General features: G+C 37.8%; 3 protein-coding genes across 5 annotated transcripts in view; 2 read left to right on the forward strand and 1 right to left on the reverse strand.

The window, feature by feature from the left end:
* The first annotated feature begins 1,169 nt into the window (after nucleotides 1–1,169).
* LOC125241934 lies at nucleotides 1,170–6,421 on the forward strand. Its single transcript, XM_048150647.1, has 5 exons — nucleotides 1,170–2,051; nucleotides 2,376–2,524; nucleotides 3,409–3,642; nucleotides 4,156–4,394; nucleotides 4,952–6,421. The coding sequence occupies exons 1-5, from the start codon at nucleotides 1,424–1,426 to the stop codon at nucleotides 5,160–5,162; spliced, it is 1,461 nt and encodes a 486-aa protein (XP_048006604.1). The 5' UTR covers nucleotides 1,170–1,423; the 3' UTR covers nucleotides 5,163–6,421.
* A 2,353-nt stretch (nucleotides 6,422–8,774) lies between these two features.
* The window catches only part of LOC125240720 (dynein axonemal intermediate chain 2-like), a 32,494-nt gene continuing 24,511 nt past the window's right edge, over nucleotides 8,775–16,757 (forward strand). Inside the window, exons 1-3 of one of the 3 annotated variants that reach the window (XR_007178660.1) lie at nucleotides 8,775–9,300; nucleotides 14,498–14,699; nucleotides 16,224–16,493. The gene's annotated coding sequence lies outside the window, so the exon portion shown is untranslated. Of the gene's footprint in view, nucleotides 9,301–14,497; nucleotides 14,700–16,223; nucleotides 16,494–16,757 lie in introns of those variants that run through there. The other 2 variants (XR_007178661.1, XM_048148748.1) reach the window with 2 other exon arrangements.
* The window catches only part of LOC125240719 (fibrinogen alpha chain), a 79,237-nt gene continuing 77,003 nt past the window's right edge, over nucleotides 14,524–16,757 (reverse strand). Inside the window, exons 6-8 of the mRNA XM_048148745.1 lie at nucleotides 16,028–16,171; nucleotides 15,286–15,410; nucleotides 14,524–14,659 (exon numbers count right to left, since the gene is read on the reverse strand). Of these exons, the coding sequence (XP_048004702.1) occupies nucleotides 14,568–14,659; nucleotides 15,286–15,410; nucleotides 16,028–16,171 (361 nt within the window). The 3' untranslated portion in view covers nucleotides 14,524–14,567. The remainder of the gene's footprint in view (nucleotides 14,660–15,285; nucleotides 15,411–16,027; nucleotides 16,172–16,757) is intronic.

The following is a 16,757-nucleotide window of genomic DNA, read 5'->3' on the forward strand; positions in this document are numbered from 1 at the left end:
CAGTTCATAGTTCGTGAACGACACAAGCCTACGGTGCACAGAGTCATTATTATTTGTTAAAAACAAGATATTTCTAAGTTTCAAGTGAAATAATTAATTTATGATAAATTAAATGAAGAATTGATTTTCTTTTGACCTGAATTATAATTATTTTGATTTTAAATCGTGTTTGCATATCGCTAACCGTCTGCCATTGCTGGCTTGAAGGTTCCGCCACCAAGCCATAAAATAGAATTAAATAAAATCCGCCATTGTAGGGTCACAGCCGGTCTTCAGTGAGGCTCTCTCTGTTTCTATTACTACTCTATGACATACATAAAAACGCCTGTATCCCATAAGGGGTAGGCAGAGCGCATGCAACTACTAAAGCGTCAGTGCCACTTTTGGCAAATAAGGAGTTGAAAGAAAACGAAACTGTGATAGTACAAATTAATTATGCCTATTATGAACATTACATTTTATAATGAAATGCCCTTTTATTTAAAAAATAAACTGGTCAAATCACAACTTCAAATAAACGAAGTTTGCCGCATTATTATTTAGAAATGTAACATTTAAGTTATTAAAATAATCTTTCATTAGGTATTTAATACATTATTTGACGCTTGACCACAGAATATATAATAGTACAAGTACAGAAGGCTCACTGCTTTGATGTTCACGAAATGCCGCCTTTTTAAATACCTACAAAATTCTTACAAAGAAACGAGCCGCACGTGCGCGGCGTCCGGTGATAGGGTTACCAATGGATCCAAATGAATTAATACTCACATAAAATTGTGTACTATTAATACTATTATATTCAAGTCTTGGGTACTTTCTAGGTATATATACTGTATTTACATATTTTTGTTCAAGTTCCAACATCACAAGCCTTATTGAACTTTTCCGTGGGACTTAATCAGTAGTAGATCTGAGTGAGAATGTCTTATGGTATTTATTGTATTCAATATGTCTATTTAACTAAGTATTATTAGCCATTCCACACGCGGAAATCGCTTAAAAAAACCTCGCGACGTAAAGTGACAATAGAAAATGGGAACGTGCATTCCGTGAGAACGCGCGCAACCCCTGAGTAGGCCGCGAACTCGCGGCCGCCAGGATGTACTTGTAGCGCGGCGATAGAATCGCGGAGTGAGCCGCCCCTGGCTTGACATTATACCTACAGTGATCTACTCAAGATGTACAAATTAGTTTTGTGAGAGAAAAGACGGTAGACGATACCCGATGTGAAGAGACTGACGAGTTTTATGAAGCTACCCGACATAAATCATCTTCAGTTTAAACACGGCGAATAACGGTCACGCTGGCCGTGACTCGTGCCTGCAGGTTATAGTGCAATAACATTTATAAAACAAGAATAAGATAACCAAACAACAAGTGTTCATAGAAGCTGTGTAAGGTGATTTCACTGAAGTCGAATATGGATAAATACCAAGACAAAGAAAATGTAAAAGCGAAAACAAGGATTCCTTTACCATTGCCACCCCTGCCAGCTCTGCCAAACCACTTGCTTAAAAAAATAAGCGAGAGACCCCCATTGAATACATTAGCTGGCCCTAATGGACTCAGTCAAAATGTGCCCTCTAGTTTGCTTTGCGTGGCTGGACCAAGCAATGCAAAAAACAAAAGCATCGTGGATAGACTGAAAAGTCCTTTTCAAATTGACACAAAATTCGTAACAATGCAACGGGGATGTGAATATTTGGACTTTAATTTTGTTGCTTACCAAGATGATAAGCGAAGAGTTTCAGAGCAAACTGTCATTACTGTTAGCAGTGATGAGGAAAATGAATCAAATGAAAAGGAAATATATTTCACTGATAAAGACAGCCTTGCTAATAAGAGGCGGATGTCAGCAAGCACTCCGGCCCTTAACACATTAGTTCCAGCCAGGGTGAAGAATATCAAGCGAAGCTTAAAGAGACCTCATAGTAGGGAACTGCAAGGGTTAACGCCGCTGGAAAATCGGGAAAAGGTGGATGATAGAGTGAAACGGAGACTGAATTTCAATCAGACAGTTAGAGAGAGGATGCAGACACCTGATTTATGTACGTAGCATAACCTAATCACAAAATTAATATTAAAAAAAAAAAAAAACCCCGACCGCGATATAGTGGACCGATTTCCATGAGACATGGCTAAGAACACTCCCGACTAATTCAGCTTTCAAACAAAAAAAACTAAATCTAAATCGGTTTATCCGTTTGGGAGCTACGATGTCACAGACAGACAGACAGACACGTCAAATGTATAACACCCCGTCGTTTTTGCGTCGGGGGTTAAAAATGATTAATAACAATTTTTTTTTAACTTTTTCCTATTTAGATCATTTGGATTTCTATTAAAATCATATTGTGTTATTTTATTTACAGCACTGAAATCATACATGGCTAATATGGACAGAGATTACGCAGGTGAAATTCTATCATATCTTCTACAAGCCGAGAGGAAAACAGCGGCGCTCCCGCGGGTGAAGAGTGAGACGAGAGCTGGCGTTATCATCTGGCTGATGAAAATAAATGTATGTGTCATATAATTTCCTATCTAAATACAATGAGCCCGATAGGGACATGTTATAAACCTAAATATGTAAATGCAATGTACTAAGAAAACGTGACCAGCACCGGTAGCATGGTCGCGCGATAGACGATAAAATATCAGGCCGTCCCTATCGCACTATTAGTAAGTGCGATAGGGACGGCCAGATGTTTTATCATTTATCGCGCGACCATAATTGCCTGCCAGGGTACGTAGCCGAATGACACAAACGCTCACGAAACGGTCACGAAACGAAACACTCGTAGATATCTATCTCTATCGCTCTTGCGTATGGGCGCGACAGATCCAGACTACCTTTAGCGGCGTTTCGTTTTCGTTTTGCGTCGCAGAAATGCCATTCGGCTACGGCAAGTGGGCAGGCCTCCAGTTGGCCGCGGCTGTAAACGAACCAGCGTCCATTGCTATCGCGGTGCTGATTCAGATTTACACATCTTGTGATGGTTATGATTTTATTTTGATATGACTAAAATATCGATCTTGGTGATTATGATGATTGGTGAATATGGATTGAATTATTTGCTCCAAAATCAAGATTAACGCTAAACACCAAAATGATCTTCAAGGTCTTAATAAAGCTATATTATAATGTTGTCTTCGGTTACCGCGATAGTTACTCATGAAATAAAACTATGGAAACGGATTTAAAGGTCGGGATGAATTTTAAATTCATTATACGCGATTTAATCCGTTTCCATAGTTTTATTTCTATATCAAATGATTAAATTAGATATTTGATAAATAATCCATTTTGTAGTTAAAACTACGAACCTATTATTGTTTGACGAGTAACTAAGTTCGAGTTTACTTCCATAATGATATTGTCATTGACAATCGAATTCAACCTAGGGCGTAGACGGCAACCCAGCCACCATTCAAACTGCGGTGTGGTACCTGGACGCCGTGCTGGCCACCGGCAACGTGACGCTAGAGAATATGCAGCTAGTGGCCGCAGCAGCGTACTGGATAGCGACCAAGCACCACGGCCCGCTGACTCCTGCGTCCAAGCTTGTCAAATACGCCAACCATGCCTTTACGCACCAGAGGCTGTTGGAAGCGGAGAAAGTAATATTGGCTAGATTGGTATGTACCTATACTACATATATACTTCTGAAAAACAGAACCCTTATAGGACCAGTTTCTTGATCATGGGCATAAGACGCTGGAGAACATACAACTGATTCTCGCGGCGGCCTACTGGATTGTGACCAAGCCCCACGGGCCGCTGACTCCTGCGTCCAAGCTTGTCAAATACGCCAACCACAGAACTAAATCTTGATATAGTTCTGTGACGCCAACCATGCCTTTACGCACCAGAGGCTACTGGAAGCGGAGAAAGTCATATTGGCTAGATTGATATGTATCCTGATTTTTTTATGAGTTCCGTGAAGTTTGTTTGATCAGTGTTCTGAAAAGGTTGCAAGTTAAAATCTGTTTTTGTTAATGGATTTTAATTTTTCAAATAATACAAAAAAAATACCTTTCTCACTGACGTAATGCACTAAACCCTGATCCGTCCTTAACACAACATCAACAAACGTCACCTTATTTTATCAGTTTATTATAGTTATAAAATGTACTCTTTGTTTTGTACAGAAATTTCCTCTCCTACCAGTAGTGCCCCAAGACTACATCTGGTACTTCGCGTGGTGGTGCAACCATGAGCGGCCCGGCGAGATCGAGGTGGCCACCACGTTCCTCTGCCTCTGCGGGCTGATGGTGAACAAGAGCCTCTGCTCGGAGTACCCGTCCGTCGTGGCCGCAGCTTCCGTGAGGAATGCACTGTTGTTGCTGAAGAAGAAGGAGCTGATACCGAGACTACAGAAATGTCCAGCGTAAGTGGAAATTCATATTTTTCTATCATGATCACCTTAAACTATAATCTGGCACATACGAGATACCAAAATAATTATGGATCGGTCTAAAATGATTAAATTAATGATTATTTAAAACAGTGAGTAGGTATTCATGGAAGAATATATACAGCTGTTAAACCATTTGAACTCAACATGGTAGGGAATCCCCTTGTTGATGTTGGAGGGGATCCCCTTAAATGACGAGGGCTTCACTTTACGCATTATCGCCGAAAAAGGAAATTTAATGTGTGTTTATCAGCGTTTCGCCTCACTGTGGCAACCTTTAAAGTTTATGTAAATTGTTGATACTATAAATTATTTGAATATTTGTAGGGTGCTAAATCTAGGATTTTAATTTAATTTTATAAGACTCGGTTGAGTTGGCTGAAAGTAGTCGCTCAAGACCGTAACATAAAGTGAATTGTTCTGAGAGCCCTATGTCCCTATAAAGGATAACAGAAATGTATCATCATGAGGGTACCTACCAGTAAAGTTGTAGCAATTGTCTTATTCGTCTATTTTTCCTTTGGTTTTAGATACGTAGCAGCCAAAAAAAAGGCCGCGAACTTATCGCACATATGTGCCATCCTCCGCCACGCGGTGCGCGTAGTGGGCGCAAAGAACTACAGCTACAAGTTCATATTCGAGCAGTACGGAATGCCGCCCAAGTATATCGCGCAGACCATCGTGAGCTCGGCCAACGAGCTCGCTGTCATGGACACTTTGAATACCGCTGTCATATTTTGAAGGGTTCACCGGGTGGGCCCTGTAACAAAAGCCAAAAATTTTGCTGTAGGCTCCTTAAACTGACCAACATTTGTTCAGCGACTTTCAAAAATGTTGAAGTCTTAATTTATATTATTTTCATACAAAATAAATATTATCTTCACGTAATTACGCCATTATTGTTGTCATTGTCGTTGTCTGTCACGCTTTAGACAAAATTAGTAATACATTACCTCTTAGTAAAAACTTTCTTAAGGGTAATAAAATCAAAATACACGTTATTTTTAAAAGTCGCAGAACAAATGTTGGTCTGTGGAGTATACTAGTAGGCTACAGTTATTTTTCTTGCTTTTGTTACAGGGCGCACTCTTGTGGAATGAACTGCACTTGTATTTATGGTTAAAGATTTAGGGCCTATTTAGACGGTACGAGAACTCGCATACGAGTTTTATTACATTGCGGTATTTGATGGCAGTGCAAAATTGTATGTACCCTCAACAGCCCGCAATGTAACTAAAATCGCATGCGAGTTCGCACGCCGTCTAAATCAGGCCTTACTTTTATCCGTAACATCGCTCACATACATATTAAACATGAATGATTAGACATGTCTCTAAATGGTTATTCAATTAATGTTAATTAGTTTGTTTTTAATTAGTCATTCTCGGTAGGTAGTAATTTAATTCAAACATTTTGCTAAATTAATTAATTCGTTGTTTGGTGAAAAAATATACTTATTGTTTTTTCATTGTTCAAAATCATTCTACACAACATATTTAAAAATGATGTAATATTTAAATATAAAACTCGTAATGCATAGATCCGCATAGTTACTAGTATAGTTGTAATTTTATTATAGGGTGTTTAAATGTGACGTAATTACGTATTGCACAGTTGGACTTTGATTGATTAGCAACTAATTAATGACGTATTAAATTAGTTTATTATATGTATGAAATTAAATTATATATGTGACTTTATTTGTTATTGTATCTTGAATAATTGTTACATTGCCGTTAAAGAGATGCTCACAGTTGCTAGTTGTTTTGAAAAGTAGACATTAATAATGAGCTTAATTGTAAATATGTATTAGCCTAATCTGACTTTAATATTAACCATACTTAACTTTCACAAAAAAAACTATGCATTTTAATTCTATGACTAATCATGATAAAATTTATAAAACTCTGACATTCTTAATACACGACACTAGATGTAACATACTTAATAGTAATTGATCAAACCGATTTCAATGTTTTTTAACTTTAATTAAGAGGATATTGAGGGTTATCTGACTTATAAAATAAATCATTTTTTTTGCGTGGATACGTGTAAGTTTAATTTGGATAGTAAGCACCACAATGAAATTAATAATTAAATTAAAGATTTTAAAAGGATATTATTTACTTTTATTGATCACTCGTAGGACTGTATGACGGCGATGAGACTTGAAATCGCGATTTTTTTTAAACTTGCCAGTTAAAAAGGTAAATAGCCACGTGCTAATATACTTCCTCCCCCCCCTCCTCCCTCCCACCTTGCACTCATAAAATGTCATTCAATTTTGGAATAAAAGTAAAGGCGTAAAGCAGAAGCAAACACATTCATTCATAAACATTACAGAGATTATTTTACCGTGACAAAAAAGCACACGGCTGACCCTTAGTACTTACCTACGATAGGCGTACCATAGCCCCCATACAACCATTTCAGCAATAACAAAATGTAGTCGTCGTGTGCACTCGTTACGGTAACAAAATGTGTACGAATTTGTGGCTGTCAATGTCACTGTCAGAATGACTTTTAACGACACTTTATTAGTCGACGTTTGCACACATAACGGTAACAACATGTGGACGAATTTGTGGCTGTCATTGTCACTGTCAGAACGGTTTCTGACAGTGACATTGACAGAATTTGTACACACATGTGTAGGTCTGATTACCGAACTGCTCCTAAACCACTGTATCCGCAAATGACAATCTGAAATACGAAGGTTTCTCAAACTGTCTTGTGAAGTTGTGGACTGGTTGCTTTGAATCATTTAAATATGAGCGAATTAAATAATAATAAACGACGACGACCATTTAAGCACTCTTCGACATTTTATAGAAATGTGGGAAAGTTAAGAAAAGTGCAGAATGATAATACAAATAGATAAGCACTTTATAGTTACTTAATGTATTAAATATATAATTTTTAATTTACACAATAAAAGTAGGAATCAAATGAAATAGAGTACCTATTTACTGTGATATTAATAGAATTTCTGTTGCGCAATGATAGTTTTTTTCAGTACAGATGCTGCTTTTTTTAACGCAGTAGTGCGAGCAAATCAAGCAATGATTCATTTCTTGTCTGGTCGAAACTCTTAGCTTAGATTTAGGTACTGAAAATCGTCGTACGATACACGTGCGAAAAGGACATTCGCAACTCGTGTCGATTTAAAACACTCCCTTCGATCGTGTATTAATTTATCGCTACTCGTATCGATTTTCCTCTTTTCCGCACTCGTATCTACAAGTATTTTGTTTGGGTTACAAAAAAAAACACATTATTTACTCTACTACGTTTTATTTATGTCTCTTTAACATTACAAATTTGTAGATGTATAGATAAGTGCTATACAAAAATCTTGACAAAAGAAGTACAGATCGCTGAAATGAATGTTGATAGTAATATTAATGAAGACTACTTCAACAAGTTAGTGTCAATTGTGAAATGCCGCAAAATACTAGTTGCTCTATAGAAGACCATAATAATATGATCCCCGATCCTTTACAACCCAGCAGCTCGGTACGCACGTTACAATTTTTTTTTAATCTTCTTTAGTGAGGACAACTGAGTACGACGGCATATTTAATTGTTTATAAAGTTTGAGGATACCTGGAAAAAATTAATACATTAGCCATTTTGAAAATCCAATAAATATTCACTGCTTTCGGTCACGCGTGTACGCTGCGACCATTTTGCGACCGTTTGTCGACCGTTTGGTGACCGTTTGGCGACTGTTTTTTACATGGAATATTACCGTCTTAATCCATATTTTAACAACTTGATTGGTTTTCTAGGCATTATTTTTATTATTTCAGTATAGTATATGCACCGGAGCACTTAAACTTCACCAATCAATATACATAACACGCAAACACCGAGTAGTCAATAATATTATTACTGGTTAAACTGAGGTAAATTGATGGCGCGTTGATAAATTTAGACTTATTTTATGAAATCACTCGAGCAATTTAATTGGCCATGGTAATTAGCCCACATTATATTACAAATGCAAACAATATTTGTCTTTAACAAATTCTTACGCCATTACATTTTAATGTCAAATGATTTTATTTCTTTTTTACTTTGACGTCTCTGACAGTCGCCATTTGAAAAGAATGAAATGAACGAATGATTTTGGGAAAGTAGTCGCCAAACGGTAACAATGTGTGCACGCGTAGTGCACACTTCTGTCACTTTTGTGCCTGTTACCAATCGTCCCCATTTGGGTCGCCACGACTAAACGTCGACCGTACTGCGACTAAGCATTGAGACCCGAAGACCTGTGTGTACACAAAATAGGAGGATTTGCGTAGGAACGGCGACCGATTATGGTTATATGGGCCATATACACCTATCGTACTTCTGAACACCATACCTATGGCAGCAGATTTAGGAATTCCAATGAATTCTAAAAACAGAATTAGCTGTTGTCATTCCCCAGAAACGGTTACACTGCCAATCCCTTCTGACGTAGTTTCGAAAAAATATAAAATTGGATACAAGATAATACGAAACAACAAGGAAACATGAAACCGGCTAAGAGGAAAATCCACAACGTAAACCTGATTGGTAGTGGAAGCTAAGTTGATAATGCGATATTAACGTCACTGTGCCATAGAAACAAGCACCTTGCAGACATTACAGTAAATTCCATTTTAAAGACTTTACCAGTATGACGCACTCGTCGGAATTAATTATCTTGTTTATAGTCCATCCCGAGATCTCATAGAGACCGGTCATGTAGCGCACAGTGACATAGCCAAATAAATAATCTATCAATTTAAAAGTCAATGTAATTATTGATAATAAAATTTAAGTGTCTACATATTGAGACAGTGAAAACTAGAAAAATAACAGTGTACAAACAACATGAGGCTTCAGAGTAAGTAGAACCGGTTTAGGTTATGTTGAACTTTTGTAAGGTGTAGGTTACTGGGTTCGAATCCAGGACTTTTTCTCTTTTTTTTTTTTAATACTACGTCGGTGGCAAACAAGCATACGGTCCGCCTGATGGAAAACGGTCACCGTAACCTATGGACGCCTGCAACTCAAAGAGTGTCGCATGCGCGTTGCCGCCTCATTAGAAACTTGTACACTCCCCTTTGCTGTGTGTGCACAGCAAAAAGGAGTGTACAAGTTCAAAGGAGGGTTTGGGTTGCCGACGACTCAAAGGACAATAGACGGAACAAATTAGTTCCGTAAGTCCTCAGCACCCCGCACCCTCGTTGAGCTCTGGCAGCCTTACTCACCGGCAGGGAACACAACACTATGAGACACAATTTTTTGTTTTATTATTACACATAAATGTATATGTACTCGTACAGTAGTTACTGAGCGTTTTCCACAAAAAAGATTAAAAACCTATTCTCTTACATGGTAATAATTTTTGGGTTCGTCGAACTCAGAATTTCTAACATAATTATCCTAATCTGACATTTTTAAAAAATCCAAAAAGTATAGATAAATTTTAGTTTCTAAACTACGATTCGAATGATTTTTTTTTCTAATTGTTTATTTTCAATGGAGCAAGAGTATTCAAATCGCTTTTGAAATCTTAAATTAGTAAATGACAATGCAATAGTTAACTGAGTAACGTAATGCTTTAAAAACTCAAGTGGACTTTTTTTATCTAAGAAGCAATTTCGAGAAAATATTATATTTAGCGAGGGTATTAAAAGTTGTGTTTTATATCTCAACTTAATAAAGAGGCCTAGACCCGCGCTCAGGGTCATTCCTTTTGCAGAGGCTGTCCATTGCCATTCAACGCGGTAACGCGGCGAGTGTAATGGGCACCTTTGCACCAGGGGTTGCGCGGGGAGGCCTCTTCCAGTAGGTTTTTTTTTTTGTTGTTTTATACTCGATGTACGTTTTTTAGTTTTACAGTTATTTAAGTTTTTAAGTAGATTTAATTTCATTTTATTTGTAAGCTTATTTGTACCCATTTTATAATTTGAATTGAATAAAAATTTCACCCCTTAAAAAAAAACTTAATAAATAGAAAAGCAAAATGACAATAAAAAAAATAATATGTTCTCTAAGATAAAATTGATACCTTCGGCTCTCCATTCTTGCTCGGTCAATAAAAAATACGAAATTTATATCCAAAAAAATTCAAAAAGTTTATTGAATCCTGGGAATCGAACGCACCTTCACGGCGTGACAGACGACTGTTTCACCAACGACGCCATTACATAACACGCTGTTACCGACGAAATTGGGCTATACATATATAATTATTGAAATATAAATAATATTTTTTTTTTTTTAACTTCTGATTAGCAGAAACGTCTGCAATCGATGCCACTAGGCTTAGAATAAATTTAAAAGTGGAAAATGTCTGCCTTGGGTGAGACTTGAACTCACGGCCTCTGGATAGATACTCCAGCGCTCTGCCAACTGAGCCACCAAGACCCAGAGGCACCTCTGGATCCAGAGGCCGTGAGTTCAAGTCTCACCCAAGGCAGACATTTTCCACTTTTAAATTTATTCTAAGCCTAGTGGCATCGATTGCAGACGTTTCTGCTAATCAGAAGTTAAAATTTAGCATGGTTAGCGCATCTTAACTGGTGAATTTCCAATATGACTTGGAACTCCGGTTGCCGTTTAAGAAGTTTAACACTCTTACGGTAGATGTCGCTACGGGTCCCATTGACCTTAGTAGTGGAAAAATTTCGCTGGCTTGGTTGAAGTCTTGGTGGCTCAGTTGGCAGAGCGCTGGAGTATCTATCCAGAGGCCGTGAGTTCAAGTCTCACCCAAGGCAGACATTTTCCACTTTTAAATTTATAAATAATAATGTCAAATCCATACTAATATTACAAATGGGAAAGGGTGTTTGTTTGTTTGTTTGTCCGTCTTTCACGGCAAAACCGGAGCGACGAATTGACGTGATTATTTAAGGGGATTTAGTTGAAGGGATGGAGAGTGACATAGGCTAATTTTTGTCTCTTTCTTACGCGAGCGAAGCCGCGGTCAAAAGTTAGTTTATTACAAAAGGGAAAAGCTAGTTACTCTATAATCTGAAGTGGAAGAATTCGTTATTTCACCAAAGATAATGTGTGTTTGTTTGTTTGTCCGTCTTTCACGGTCAAACGGAGCGACGGATTGACATGTTTTTTAAGTGGAGATAGTTGAAGGGATGGAGAGTGACATATGCTACTTTTGTCTCTTTCTAACGCAAGCGAAGCCGCGGCCAAAAGCTAGTACAGCACGGGTAGCATGGTCGCGCGATAGACGATAAAATATCAGGCCTTCCCTGTCGCACTATTAGTAAGTGCGATTATAGGGACGGCCAGATGTTTTATCATTTATCGCGCGACCATAATTGCCTGCCTGGACCAGATTATATTGATGATAATTATTATTTGTAACCATTTAGTAATATTGTCTTCAGTTACCGCGATAGTTACTCATGAAATAAAAACTATGAAAATGGATTAAATCGTGTATAATGAATTTACAATTCATCCCGACGTTTCGAACACTACAGCGTTCGTGGTCTCTGAGCTCAACGGGTGACTGAGGAAAAATTACAATGTGCAAAAGCTACCCACATACCTACATACATATTCATATATATAATATAACTATTTAGTTGTTGAACTTGTTGAAGAAAAACATTCACACAACAATAACATAGGTCAACTAGCTCAGTAAATTTAATGTAAGGAAGTCAGCACATTACTAATACCACTAATACTATGCCCACACTATGACCTATGTACCTGACCTGACGTGTAATATTTTATTTTATCAACAAAGGCATAATAAAGATTGTATTGTATTTTTGTATGAAAATAAAAAATAGGAAAGAAATATAGTAAGAGTCTTTTTTAATACAATATTTATTCTACGAACGCTGTAAAGAGTTCGAAACGTCGGGATGTATTTTAAATTCATTATAGGCGATTTAATCCGTTTCCATAGTTTTATTTCATGAGTAACTATCGCGGTAACCGAAGACAATAATATTTATTCTATTAAAAAATATAAAAAAAACTTAATAAATCCAAAAAAAGTTCAAATGATTAAAAAAGACTCCGGAATAGAACTCGAGATCTCCTGCTTCGTAGTCAATGCGTTTGACCGAGACGCCATTTCGATTTACACTAGCAGCACACCTCGGACACTGGCTATCAAATATATGAAAGAGGCGCGTTCCTAGCACACAGTCTAAGCTCGTGTAGGTGAACGCGAACTATGCTTGTATGAGTGAAATATGACAGGTCGACTGTTCGCGTTTTTGACAGGCGGTAACTGTGAGGTAACCGAGAGGGGGTGGGTGGCACTTTCAGCGGGGAGCGGGAGTGGCCATACTGTACGATAGTACTCTTTTTTATACTGTGCTAGCAGTGTCGAAATACACGATATGTATCTTTATTGACAAAATGCGTCATTATTTCTGAGTCTGCTTGAGTTAAGTAACCCTATTGGGTTGGGACAAATCCATTTGAATTTTTTATTTATTTTAATTACTTGTACAGACACAGAGCCGTCATATTTCGCGCATTTTTAGTTGACATTGTCATCAGTGACACTTGGCTCTTGACAAGTAATTATTTAAAGAAATATCTTTAAATAATTACTTGTCAATGTATGACGGCTCTGTGTCTGTACACAAAATTTGGCACGCACATTTTCGTAAAATAAATAAAAAATTCACATGGATTTGTCCATGATTTCTGTATGAAACAATGTATTTCGTTCAATACTGCGACGATGGATAATGTATAGTAGATGTATGCGCATATTTTTATTTAGTTGTAGTGTGCGGTGACTAAATAAATGGTAGATGTTTTTTGTATGGAAAGCGAGCCACCTTAAATGTATACGCAGGCCATAGAGTCGGCCACAACGTAGGTAAAACACAGACATTTTACAAATAATTCCTTTTATTTTTTTATACACGGCAACTTTTACATATAAACAGGAAGGAAGAAAAGTTCCTTGAATTAATATGTGGCTTCAATTATTGTATAAAATATTTATTTACATCTTAATTACAATTTCATCTTATATCTAAATTACAAACCTAATTATGATTTATGCAAGGAAATATTGTATGTATCAAATTAAAATGAACAATAAATTAATGAATGTAGAGCGTAATGTGGCACGTTGACAATAGTAGTTAGATAAAATATCTGTTATTTACACAAGAAATACAGTCAAAACCGACGACGAAAATAGAGCTTTTTATGCTGAAATACATAACAGAATTAGCAGAAGACAGAGAGCTCGAAATGTCATATGTACCCAAATAGTGGATTATTACAATGTGTTGCCTACAACACATTGTACCTATACCTGATTATCATTTATTTAGTGCACATTTTTGAATACGACGACGAAAAAGATGTACTACAGTGGTCTCAGGTCTCAGTTCCGATATACCAATATGAATACTGCTAAGTATTGTACCTATTAAGTACCTGCCTGCCTATCCTACAGCAGGAGTCGCTTTGATCATATCTCAATATATTTTTAGATACTTTCATAAAACTGACCAAAACATGGACCAGAATGAAATACGAATAGCTCTAAGAATAAGTTATACTACTTATTTTTCAACGTCGAAACATAGACTTACATACTATTGAATGGCGACGAAAAGATGAATAGATGATTGAGAGAGAAGAAATTATGTACAGAAAAAAGAAAAATAGTTTTTGAGCGATGAGTTGCCTCTAGGTCCTATGCCATCCATGACAACGCAGGCACGATTGATAAAAACCTATAAATAAGCAGGTCGGTGGGGTCCGACCGAACAAACAACGAAGAGACTGCAAATTGTTTTGGTTGGAAAATGTATTCTTATTTTATATCACAGACCGATACATTACGTGATCCATTGACTATGAATGATAGATTGATTCCAAATGATGTTGATGATTTGCTTTACAAAGGCGGTTTTAGTGACGCGAATGCGAATGACATCTCTAGGCTCACACGAGCTTAATATCTACAGCACCGAAACTTGGCAATTTTAGTATCGTTTAAATCTTAGTATTAATAGGCAACACGAACATAGACACTCGTTTGGATTTATTCAATCGTCAACTAAATTACGATTTGGTTTCAGATGCCGAAACCTTACGATGAATAAAGTTGTCGATTGAAAGGAAGTGTTAAACAGAGTGCGCGCAGCAGGCTCATGTGTTGGGCTGCAGCGGCCGCGGCTTGATCATCATGGAGGCGCGCTTCAGCGTGTAGTCCCAGCCTCGCCAGCGGAACCACACGATCCCTGCAACCGGACGACCGTGGATTAGACTAGGATACTAACGGTCAGAGACAGGGACGCGTTACATCACAAAATGTCAAATTGATTTCTAATTTTGAATAATTTCTGTGTAATATAATAGGGATGACGACTAAAAATACTGAACACATATTTTTCGCTTTTTCTAATTAATGAAAAAATACAAAGATATATGTAGAGCATCAAAGTTCCGCAGTCGCTTTCGTAAAACTAGTGCCTACGCCAAATCTTGGAATTTAGTTGTCAGAGCGGACCCCAGGCTCCCATGAGCCGTGGCAAATGCCGGGATAACGCAAGGAGGATGATGATAGAGCATCAAAGTTCCGGAGTGGGGGCTTGTGACGTCACTTCTAAGTAAAAATTGTACCTAGGCGTGACGTCACGCGAAACTTCAACGCACTGTACCGTCGTAATTTTTTGTTTTTTGAGAAAAAAGAAAAAAATACGTGTCTAAAATTAATTAATAATCTAACTGACGGACTAATTAGTTTTTTTTTAGTCGTCTCGCCTATTATTGAACGTATGCAGCCTATGTAGGTAGCTAAATATCCACCCTGTATTTGATCATATCGGGTGTTCCGGAGGCGAGTGTGCGTTATATGGAGAGTTACCTTGCCGCGCGGTGAGGTCCTGCGGGTCGTGCAGGTAGAGGCCGTTGAGCCCGCGGCCGCAGGACTTCCACCACCAGCCGCCCTTCAGCATCGACGCGCAGTTCAGCGACGACCGGTCGTTGTCTCTGCAAAACGACATTCTCACGTTAACAGCCTGACAGCTCGATGTTGCTTAACCCTTTCGCTGACCGTGCTCCGCCTGTCGACGTACTGCCACTGAAAATACATATACGGGACTACGGGTATGTCCTTTTTGCGGCAGTATTTCAGCTGTCAACGTAGTGCCAGCGAATGGGTTAAGTCGTTTTTGAGATAAATTGTTTCTTTTTTGAAATAAATTCATGATTTCATGAAAGCTACTCGATAGATTGAGAGTAGTCTAAAAATCACCATTATTTAACCAGTTCTGCGATTTGCTTATGTATAAGATGCTATTTAGTGATTATATATTTTTCAAAAAGCCGCATGTGAACGTTCTACGATACTGGTGCACACTAGTTCTACTTATAGGTAGAACCTACTCAATTCAGTACCTACGGGCCGATTTTTGAGTCTCACGCGTTCGAATTCAGAAAATTGTCACTGAAAATAATAAGCAAGTTATCGTTTTCAACCCGTATTTTAGCGACAAAATCCCGTATGCGAGATTCAAAAATCGCCCCCCTAGTCGTCTCGATGTGAAATACTTTGTCTGGTCGCTACTCGTGGCGTTTTTCCCTACGATTCGCACTATACAGCTTACCTGTTGTATGTGGAGAAGGGGCTGTTGTTCGATCCGTACCAGGGGTCGTTGAGGGAATCTCCGGCGTTTCCTTCGTAACCATCTATTTCAAGTTTGTAGTATTCAGCTTCGGAATAGATCTTGAAGTGCGAGTATTGAGCATATCTGCAATTATAGAAAAAAGCCATTTATTTCTTATAGTTTTTTTTTATCTTAGATCATAAACACTTGTGGAGGAACATCAGGCAGCCGACGAAGCCGAAAAGTAACAAGCGAAACGAGCCGAAAAGTAACAAATTCGTTTACCGCAGCGAGTAAGTTGACCCTTCCAAGGGGCCAGCCAGGAACGAAACTCTTATAGAAAGTCATTTATTTAAGACGCTACAGGAGCGAAAAAATTGGGAATTTTAGTTAAATATACTAGTGTTATTGACTAGATTTATCGCAAAAAAATTGTCCATTCAAGACAACTCAGTTAAAAGATATTGCGAAAAAATCGAGGTTCCGCTCTCGACTGTTTCCTCCTTCAAAACTTAATCAATCGTAACGAAATTTGAGAATCTGAATAACAATGAAATAATCTATGTCGGACCGTTTAGATTTTTTTGGCTAATTGTTACCAATTTTGAATACCACACCTTTTTTTGCCCCATAATCAATAAGGCAGTTTTTGGAAATTTTAGATGGGCTCTAGCGTCTTCAAAAATAAGAATATCAAAAAAATCAAAACGGTCCGACACAGATAAAAATA

This window comes from Leguminivora glycinivorella, chromosome Z, assembly GCF_023078275.1.
Source record: "Leguminivora glycinivorella isolate SPB_JAAS2020 chromosome Z, LegGlyc_1.1, whole genome shotgun sequence".
Classification (NCBI taxonomy): Eukaryota; Metazoa; Arthropoda; class Insecta; order Lepidoptera; family Tortricidae; genus Leguminivora; species Leguminivora glycinivorella.

Coding starts and splice junctions, on each gene's coding strand:
- LOC125241934 (XM_048150647.1), top strand. CDS start 1,424: ATGGATAAATACCAAGACAAAGAAAATGTAAAAGCGAAAACAAGGATT. Junction 2,052..2,375: donor GATGCAGACACCTGATTTAT/GTACGTAGCATA, acceptor TTTTATTTACAG/CACTGAAATCATACATGGCT. Junction 3,643..4,155: donor AAGTAATATTGGCTAGATTG/GTATGTACCTAT, acceptor TGTTTTGTACAG/AAATTTCCTCTCCTACCAGT.